We start from the raw sequence: 9,980 nt of genomic DNA on the forward strand, positions 1-9,980 counted from the left end.
CGGGGAGGGGGCATGAGTGAGCCTGAGATGTTTCTTCCCCCATACACCCATGGCCAGGCCTCTTCTTCGCAGCCTCTTAGCCCTGCTTACGACCCGAGGGGGTCAAAGAATTGAGGCGAGGTTTACCCCACCATTGACCTCCAGGACTAGAGGTTCCTTGGTGGTGTGGCTCTTAGAAGTCTCCGAGTTTGGGGTTAGGGAACTACAGAGGGTGGCAGCCTGCCCTCCGCACGCAACACGCCCCGCGAGGACTCGCGGCAGCGGGGTGGGGTGGCGGGAAATCTCCCGTGTTAGACGTTGCCGCCGCTGGTCTCGGGTACCCGGAGCCGCGCCCGAACTCCGCAACCCCAACAGACCGAAGCTCCCAGAGGTGGAAGGGCGTCTCTCCGACACCAACAGGGCAGGCGCACATTCCAGGCCTGCGCGCCCCTCTCGGCGCCCTGGGAGCACCTGCGGACTTTACTCTCGCTATTCGTTTTCCTGACACCGTGCGCCTCTTTCCCCTCTTTCATTCTTTTTCTTAGAGCCCCCACCCCACCCCACCCCACCCCACCCCACCCCACCCCCATCCCAGGAGGCCGCTCCTCTTTTCCCCTCCTCCAGTTCCCTCTCAATCTCCTCCTTCCTCTCCGTCTCTCTCTCCCTCTCTCTTTTTCCCTTCAAGTCGCACCCGCCTTGTAATCAGCAACAAAAGCTGACATAAATCACGGGAGGATTGACAAGAGCTGACAAATAACTGATTGATTGCGGTCGAGGAACATTGACAATTGATGGAGGGGTGGAGATGCCCAAAGAAGGGGGGAGGGAGGAAAAGAGGGTGGGAGAGTAAGAATGGGGGGTTGGGGGAGAGACTGAGTGTGAAACAGAGGAAACATGTGACCCCCGCTGCTGCCCCAATCTACGCGTCCCCGGGCGTCACGTGGCCGGGAAGGGCGGAGAGCCCAGCGCTCCTCGCGGTGTTGAGCCGCCGCCGCTGCGACTGCCCATCTAGCTTCTGGTTTCTCCGCCGCGGAATCTGAGGAAATTAGAGCGGGCGGGCGGGCTTCTTCCAGCTCCGGCTCCCCACCTTGCCTTCTTACCCTGGTGGCTGCGCTGCGCTGCGCCGCGCGGGATCTCGATTACTGAGAAGGAAAAAACACTGGGTGTGCAGGTTCCCTTCGCCCCTGGAGTTGACAGTCCGGCCGGTGTCCACACTCCCACCGGTGCTCCTTCTGGACACCCCCGCAGTCTGTTCCTCACGCGCACCCCCCTCCAAAAGAAGGTTTCAGTTTATTTTCGAGCTGGGGAAAGGAAGAACGACGAGGAGGAAAAAACAGGGAGGCGGCGGATGGCAAACGTAGAATAAATGTCCATCTCGTCCTCCCAGCGAAATCGGGGGAGGGGACACACAGGGGGGCGGCGAAGAGGGAGCTGCCCATTATAACCAGCTCTGAGAGTCCTGGCGGCGGCGGCGGCGGCGGCGCGGGACGCGTCACATCCCCTTGACCCTCCAATCACCTCGGGCTCCCATTTGATTGGAAGGCGGCAAAGGCTTTAATCTCCCCCTTGGTGCAGCTGCTTTTGAAGTGAGTTTCCTCGCCAGAGCCCCGGCTGGACACGCAGCGGCTCACATCGCAGAGCGCAGCGCCGGCGCGGGGCCGCGAGAACGCAGCGCAGGGGAGCAGCCCGAGGCGGACACCGCGAGCCGCCCGGCACTCCCGCAGTCCAGCCGGCTCCTCTAGCCCGGCCACGGCTCCGCTGCGGGCCACCCAGGATTACTCGCGTCTGGCTCCAGGCGCCGAGAAGGCGCGCTGGGCGCCCGTGGCCGCCGCGCCAGCTCCTCCTCCTCCCGCTGCTCCTGCTCCCCGGGCGAGCGCGCAGCCCCGAGCCCGCCCCGCGCCTCCCGGAGCCCTCCCCCCCGCTGCTCCCATGCGCGCGGGTGGGTCATGAGCACAGCGCCCTCGCTTTCTGCCCTAAGAAGCAGTAAGCACAGCGGCGGCGGAGGCGGCGGTGCAGACCCTGCCTGGACCAGCGCGCTCTCTGGAAATAGCTCCGGCCCCGGCCCAGGCTCGTCCCCGGCCGGCAGCACCAAGCCTTTTGTGCACGCCGTGCCCCCCTCTGACCCCCTGCGCCAGGCCAACCGCCTGCCAATCAAGGTGCTGAAGATGCTGACGGCACGAACTGGCCACATTTTGCACCCCGAGTACCTGCAGCCCCTGCCTTCCACGCCCGTCAGCCCCATCGAGGTAAGGACCCTCTCTCTGGATCGCACTGGGACCACTACCCTGGCTGCCACCCTACGGCTTTCTTTTTCTCGGGATCTAGGCGGAGGTGGGGGGGTCGGAGTGATTCAGCTCCCGAATGGGGGAAGAGGCTACTGCTTCCGTACCTCAAAACTAGGGCGGAAAAGGGGGAGGAAGTGGAATAGGGCGTGCATGCTAGGGAGCAAGGCTGCCAATACTTGTTTCTCCTTTCGATATGAAAGCCCCTACCCCGACCCAGGCCCCTTCACTCGGCACCGAAGGCAGGCGGAGGTCTGAAATACGGTTCCAAAGTCGCCGTCCTTCGTATCCGCAGAAGCCAGTGTGTGCACACAGCCTCTGAGGCGCCAGCCGCCCGAGCCCTTACTCTGAAAAATTAAGGAGTGTTTGTGGGGAGGGGGTACAGTTCTGGGTCTAGGAACCGAAAACCAAAACATTTTGCTCTTTAAAAATCTAGTTAGCGCTCAGAGAGGGCAGGAAAGATGCTGCTGGGGGTGGTGGTTGGGCGGGGGGGAGCAATCTGCTGCCTTTCCCAACGGCGAGAATGTTTGTGAGTGGGTGTTGAAGAGGGGGTGCCGCCTAGAATTGCGCCTTGGGGCTGGGAGGATCTTCGTGGGCTGTTGCGGAGAGGCATTTGAACCCCAGAAGCCAGGATTCTAAAGGGTTTCCGCTTCTTTCTCTGTGTGACCCTCCCCCCCCATCGTCTGACCCCGCAGCTCGATGCCAAGAAGAGCCCGCTGGCGCTGTTGGCGCAAACATGTTCGCAGATCGGAAAGCCCGACCCCTCGCCCTCCTCCAAACTCTCCTCGGTTGCCTCCAACGGGGGCGGCGCGGGCGGTGCCGGCGGCGGTGCTGCGGGCGACAAGGACACCAAATCGGGCCCCCTGAAGCTGAGCGACATCGGCGTGGAGGACAAGTCGAGTTTCAAGCCGTACTCCAAACCCGGCTCGGATAAGAAGGAGCCGGGAGGCGGCGGTGGAGGCGGTGGCGGTGGCGGTGGCGGGGGCGGCGGCGGGGGTGTTTCGTCGGAGAAGTCGGGATTCCGGGTACCGAGCGCCACCTGCCAGCCATTCACGCCCAGGACAGGCAGCCCGAGCTCCAGCGCCTCGGCCTGCTCGCCGGGAGGTATGCTGTCCTCGGCCGGGGGTGCCCCGGAGGGCAAGGACGACAAGAAAGACACCGACGTGGGCGGCGGCGGCAAGGGCACCGGGGGCGCCTCGGCCGAAGGGGGACCCACGGGGTTGGCACACGGCCGGATTAGCTGCGGCGGCGGGATAAATGTGGATGTGAACCAGCATCCGGATGGGGGCCCGGGAGGCAAGGCTCTGGGCTCGGACTGCGGCGGTTCATCGGGCTCCAGCTCCGGCTCCGGCCCCAGCGCGCCCACCTCCTCCTCAGTGCTGGGCTCTGGGCTGGTGGCTCCCGTGTCACCCTACAAGCCGGGCCAGACAGTGTTCCCTCTGCCTCCCGCGGGCATGACCTACCCAGGCAGCCTGGCCGGGGCCTACGCCGGCTACCCGCCCCAGTTCCTGCCACACGGCGTGGCACTTGACCCCACCAAGCCGGGCAGCCTGGTGGGGGCGCAGCTGGCGGCGGCCGCGGCCGGGTCTCTGGGCTGCAGTAAGCCGGCCGGCTCCAGCCCTTTGGCCGGAGCGTCTCCGCCGTCCGTGATGACAGCCAGTTTGTGCCGGGACCCTTACTGCCTCAGCTACCACTGCGCTAGCCACCTAGCAGGGGCGGCGGCCGCCAGCGCTTCTTGCGCACATGATCCGGCTGCTGCGGCTGCGGCGCTGAAGTCCGGATACCCGCTGGTGTACCCCACGCACCCGCTGCACGGTGTGCACTCCTCGCTAACGGCCGCCGCGGCTGCTGGCGCCACACCGCCTTCCCTGGCCGGCCACCCCCTCTACCCCTACGGCTTTATGCTCCCTAACGACCCGCTCCCCCACATCTGCAACTGGGTGTCGGCCAACGGGCCGTGCGACAAGCGCTTCGCCACGTCCGAAGAGCTGCTGAGCCACTTGCGGACCCATACGGCATTTCCCGGGACAGACAAACTGCTGTCGGGCTACCCCAGCTCGTCGTCTCTGGCCAGCGCCGCCGCGGCCGCCATGGCTTGCCACATGCACATCCCCACCTCGGGCGCACCGGGCAGCCCTGGGACGCTGGCGCTGCGCAGCCCCCACCACGCGCTGGGACTCAGCAGCCGCTACCACCCCTACTCCAAGAGCCCGCTTCCCACGCCTGGCGCCCCCGTGCCGGTGCCCGCCGCCACCGGACCCTACTACTCCCCCTACGCCCTCTACGGACAGAGACTGACCACCGCCTCGGCGCTGGGGTATCAGTGAGGGCGGCCGGGAGGGCGAGCGAGGGAGAGGAGGGAGAGGAGGAGGGCAGGAGCCCAGGGAGAGGCGGGATCACGGCCCAGGCTGCTGACACCCGCGCGTGGGGAGGACTCGGGCCACGAAAGGAAAGAAATGTATACCGTATCTATCTACCCGACAGCAGCGACCGAGACCCGGTGGGACACTCCCCTTCTCCCCACTTTCACCTCCCCACCCAAACTTTATAAAAGTTGAAAAAATATCATTTGACTTTTTATAGAAAAAAAAAGGAAAAAATAATTGAGAAAGTGTTCATCTGAGGACTGCATCGGTGGACACTGGTATTTATTTATGTTAGCTCCAAGCGGACCCGTGGTTCAAAAGTGCATTATTTAGTTTGAGCTCTGTAGGTAAAAAGGAGGAGGGAAAAATTTTAAAACTTGAGGGTAAAAATGTGGAAAACAAACCCTCCCATCCCTTGTAGATTATAAATAAAAGCAAAACCGCCACAGAACTAGAGGTCTTCTCTTTAATGTTACTTTAAAATTGCTATGATTGTATTGTACGTTATTTAATGTCTGATTGAAACACAAATTTACATGCATGTTTGTTACAAAAAATGAAAAAGTCACAATTTGTCAGCTCTGATTTCAAATTGCAATTATTTTTAAGGTGTATACCATCGAAGAGAATGGGTATTTTTTTGTATGTATTCTGGAAGAAAACAACAAAAAAAAAAAAGAAAAAGAAAAAATTCTATTCCAAAACCTCATTTGCCTTATTTTGTTCTTTAAAAGGAACACTTAACTATTTTTAATTTTTAAGTCCACCCGCTGAGAAGGGGACAAGGTTTACGTCATGTACTAAAATAATAGACAATGTATCGCTTTAAAGATTAAAATTCCGTATATTTGATGTATTAAAGGGTTTTACTTCTTCTTCTTATCTTTTTTATTTTGGTTAAAGAGAGCATGGCAGTTTCGGCCGCAGTGGGTTCCGGGGCCTCACTGCTACTCCTTCTTCCCGGGACCGTGGCCGAATTTCCGATCGCTTTGTTGTGATTTTCTGGGATTCAAAGGCGTCGGAAGGGGCTACCAGCCGCGAAGTTGGCCTTGGGGAACATATTTTTAGAGGATATTTCACCATTTGGAAAGATAGTGTCCTCCGCTATCTATCATTTCGTTTTTATTTCAATTTTCCCTTGGCAGCTGGCTTGTTAAAAGTGAAAGGGGGTGTGGGGCGGGGGACAGGGTTTTTGTTAAATTTCCCTCCTGAGCTTTTTGGGCATTTGGGTTTCGTTTTGTGCAGAGTGGAGCAGGCCGGGACTCGCCGGCTGGGCCTGGGCCGGGGCCTCGGGGACGTGGGGCAGCGCGCTGGGGCAAGCCGAATAGACTGGGAGGCGGAGGGGCGCTGGGGGAACCTGTGTCCCGGGCCTGGGGAGAGTACGCAGGGACCCTCTGGTCCCTAGGGGAGAGTGCGTCCTCTTTTCTTCTGGCTGCCCAGGGCCTTCTAAACGCTCCCCCCAACCCTCGCCCTCACCCCCACCCCCACCCGCCCGTTCCTTCCTCCCTCCAGAGTCGGGACCCGGGGCTGGCCGGCGCCACCGCTGCTTTTCCCCGTCCGGGTGGCTCTGCAGCTGGCGCTCTATTCCAGTCCGCGCCGCAGGAGAGCGCGCCCGGCCAGGGACCCGGAAAGCCCCTCCAAGTGCGGCCCCGCGAGCGTCCCGGCGCCCAGGCCCGGCCTTTCTGGGGCTACCAGGTGGGCACCTAGGGCTCCGCTCTGCAGAAGCGCGGCGGGAGTCTGGGTCCGGGCGCAGCTCCCTGTGGCGCGGGCCGCTGTCTTCTCCCCAGCTTGGGCCGCAGGACAGAGCTGCCCGAAGCGCCGAAGGAAGCACGCAGAAAAAAGTCTCAGTCCCTTTTGTGGGGAGGGGGGCCGAGACCCAGCGCCCCCTCCCAGACGCTCCAGGCCTGGGCGCTAGCCCTGGTCCTCCGGCTAGTTGGGAGCTCTGAGCCCAGAGCGCCCTTTCCAAGGATTCCGGGACCGTGGCGTCACGGCTCTGAGAGCGCACCCCAAACTCTCCGCTCCCTGGGGTCAGGCTCTTCCGGTTTCTCCGAGTCTCGGGATCCTCTCGGCGCTCAGGTACCCCCGTTGCCTCTGGGGACTCACGGCCGCGCGAAGTCAGCCTTTGGCCTCTCGCCTGCGTCCGACAGCCCGCGGCCCCTGCCGCCATTTGCACCGGGATTGGTGACTTTGAGATTTTGCACCCTCCTCCCAGCGCCAGCCTCACGGCTGCAGGGCCTTTACCCGGGTTGCACGCAAAGCCACCCCCAGCGACCTCCCGGACACCGCGGGAAGCGCGCGGGTCGCCGCCTGGAACTGACTTGGTGGGGACTCTGGCTCCGCCGCCGTCTCCGCACCCCCGACCCTGATGTCCGGACGTCGCGAGACCCCAGGAAACGGAGCTGGCGCCGAGGAGGACCCCTGGCCCGCAGCGTCTTCGGACGCCGCAGCCACGCTCCCACTCTGGTCCGGCCGAGAGAGGCTGAGCTGGGCCTGGTTCCTTGAGAATCCTGGCCGGCGGGCTTGTCGCCCCGGCCTCTTGGACAGACATCCCCCGCCCTGCAGGTGGGAGGGTGGGCGCGCGTGGCGGTGCTGCAGCCGGGGTCCCACGCTCCGGTGCCCGCAGCTCGGGACCTGAAAGCCAGGCGTCTACCACTCTCTCACCAGCAGCGGCCACGAGCTCCTGGCCACTGCGACCCACAGGCTGTGCCTCTTTTCCCTAGCGTCTTCGGACAGGGGTCCCTGAGCCACCACAACTTGCCGGCCCGGAAGGACCTAGACATTCCCCCGCCCTGGGATTCAGGCTTGGGACCAGCAGGGAGACGAACCCGGGACGTTCGTGCCTTCATGCCCTTTCTTGGTATTTTATCAACACAACCCAAAACCAAAGCCCCTTAAAAGTTTGATGAGACTCCTTCCGGGAGCAGCTACACAGAGGCAGCAGCGTTCCGGCGCTGGGGCGCCCGGGGGTGAGGACAGAAAGGATTCCCCGACGTGTTGGACGGATCCGAGTCACCCCGGGCGCGCGGTAAGTGAAGGGTGGGTGCCAGTATCTGCTGCGTGTCCAGGCCGAGGTGCGAGCCTCCTCGGAGGGACAAATGCCCCTCCCCAAGGCGCGCCCCCCGACTCTCTCCAGCTTTTTCCCGAACAGCCGCGGGATCCCCGGCGCGCCGGCTGGCGGCTGGAGCCCGGGCGGAGCGCCGCATGTCCACCAGGCGGCGCTGCAGAGCCCGGCGGAGCAGGAAGGAGCCCTTGAACCCCGGCCAGCGCGCGGGCAGCCGGCTGGATGGGCATCCCGAGGCCCCGCGCTTCCACTTTCGCGTGGCTTTGGGAGCGGTGTCCAGGAGGCCCCTCCCTGTGACTCCTCGCTTCTTTTCTCCTGCTGCGAACCGTCTCCCCTGCTCTTCTCCACCTGCTCCAGCTTCTGCCCGTGTTTCCTCCTCGTTCTCTATTCCTGTCCGGAGGATTGGCCCAGGTGTCTGTCCCTTCCCAACCTGGGGAGCTCCCACCCTCAAGGCTCTGACACGTCACCTTGTCTGCCATGCTGAAGCAGTCGCCACACAGGCCTGCATTCATTCACTCCCTCCTTCACTGATGATTTCCTAGCGCCTACTCCTTGCCAAGGGCTGCTCATCCCATTTACTCGTCCCTGACACAGTTTGAGAAACCGAGGCTAAGTCCTGGAGACCAGTGGCAGGGCTGGCGGATAAAGCCCAGGCCTTTCCCCCACCATCTAATCTTATCCCCCTACCTGTGCCTCTGGTGGTGACACAGTGACCCTGGTGTCCTTGTGCTGGGTAACTCCGCATAGATGCAGATCAGGGAGGTGTGCCTCCGAGAGAGCTGCTGAAGAAGGACCAGCTTCTGAAATCTGCCACAAGCCTGTGGACCTCTGAGTAAGCACAACTAACACAAATGCAGATGCCTGTCAACACACGCACTCACTTGTTTCCACACTTTCACTCCTACTTCCACAGAAGCCACCCCCTGCTCTGACTCTGGCACACCTGGTTACGTGTGGCACACACTTATGCTCCGACAGCAGACAGGAGAAGGAAAGATGTGGGCTTGGTCTTTAAGCAGTGAGGAAAGGCAGATAAAAAAGCCCCACTAGGTGATGAACTTGTGATTTAGAAAACTCATAAGGCTGCAGCTCCAGCAGCGCAATCGGTTAGCACACAGTACTTACACAGAAGACTCGTAAAAGTTGCCCAGAAGGCTGCAGCTCCAGCAGCGCAATCGGTTAGCACACAGTACTTACACAGAAGACTCATAAAAGTTGCCCAGAAGGTGGGACCTATCCCCTGCCAGGTCATCGGCTGGCCTCTGCTGCACGTATTGGCTTAGGGTTCCTCACCGAATGTGGCTAGCGGCCTGGTGGTGCTTAGAGTGACTGGAAAACCCAGGCTGACCTGCTCACATCTGTCACGGGCTATGCACAGCCCATGGGATCCTATATCATCCCACTTACACTTCACAACAGTTCCATGTTATTAGAATCTTCACCCCATTACTAGACTTAATACCTGGATGATGAAATAATCTGTACAACACACCTCCATGACACAAGTTTACCCATGTAACAAACCTGCACTTGTACCCCTGAACTTAAAAGTTAAAAGAATCTTCACCTCGTTTTTCAGATGAGGAGACTGAGGCTCAGTAGGGGAAAGACAGTGGCTTGAGTTACACAGCTAGTGAGAGATGGCTATAAGCAGGGATTCTCACCTTGGCTGCTCTTGCCTGATGAAGTTTTAAAGCAGAACAGTGCCTGGGAGCCAGAGATGCTGTTCCATCTAGAGGAGGGTGTGGTGAACATAGCTGGGTTTTCAAAAAGGTTTTTGGTGTTATTGTTATTATTTTATTTTTTAATGGAGATTTTCTTTTTTCTTTTTGTTTTATTTTATTTTTTTGAGACAGAGTCTCGCTCTGTCGCCCAGGCTGGAGTGCTGTGGCTTGATCTCAGCTCACTGCAACCTCTGCCTCCCGGGTTCAAGTGATTCTCCCACCTCAGTCTCCTGAGTAGCTAAAATTACAGACATGCACCACCATGCCCAGCTAAATTTTTTGTAGTTTTAGTAGAGACAGGGTTTCACCATGTTGGCCAGGCTGGTCTCAAACTCCTGACCTCAAGTGACTCCCACCTTAGCCTCTTAAAGTGCTGGGATTACAGGCATGAGCCACTGTGCCCAGCCTATTTATTAATGGAGATTTTTCAAACAGAGCAGTAGAATGAATAGTGTAATGAACCCCCATAAACCCATCACCCAGCCTCAACAATGATCACCTCATGGGCAACCTTATTTCCTCGCTACCCCCTCCAACTCATTATTTTGAAATAATAAAGACACCATTT

At 59.9% G+C, this 9,980-nt stretch overlaps 1 protein-coding gene across 1 annotated transcript; it reads left to right on the top strand.

Annotated features, from left to right (window-relative positions):
* The first annotated feature begins 722 nt into the window (after nucleotides 1-722).
* Nucleotides 723-5,336, top strand: ZNF503 (zinc finger protein 503). Its single transcript, XM_004049632.5, has 2 exons — nucleotides 723-2,225; nucleotides 2,957-5,336. The coding sequence occupies exons 1-2, from the start codon at nucleotides 1,926-1,928 to the stop codon at nucleotides 4,586-4,588; spliced, it is 1,932 nt and encodes a 643-aa protein (XP_004049680.2). The 5' UTR covers nucleotides 723-1,925; the 3' UTR covers nucleotides 4,589-5,336.
* The last annotated feature ends 4,644 nt before the right edge of the window (nucleotides 5,337-9,980 follow it).

Source organism: Gorilla gorilla, chromosome 8, assembly GCF_029281585.2.
Source record: "Gorilla gorilla gorilla isolate KB3781 chromosome 8, NHGRI_mGorGor1-v2.1_pri, whole genome shotgun sequence".
NCBI lineage: Eukaryota > Metazoa > Chordata > Mammalia > Primates > Hominidae > Gorilla > Gorilla gorilla.

Bases quoted from the DNA above. Each gene is read 5' to 3' on its own strand.
- ZNF503 (XM_004049632.5), top strand. From the start codon at position 1,926: ATGAGCACAGCGCCCTCGCTTTCTGCCCTAAGAAGCAGTAAGCACAGC. The intron at 2,226-2,956 runs GTAAGGACCCTC...CTGACCCCGCAG, and splicing joins CGCCCGTCAGCCCCATCGAG to CTCGATGCCAAGAAGAGCCC.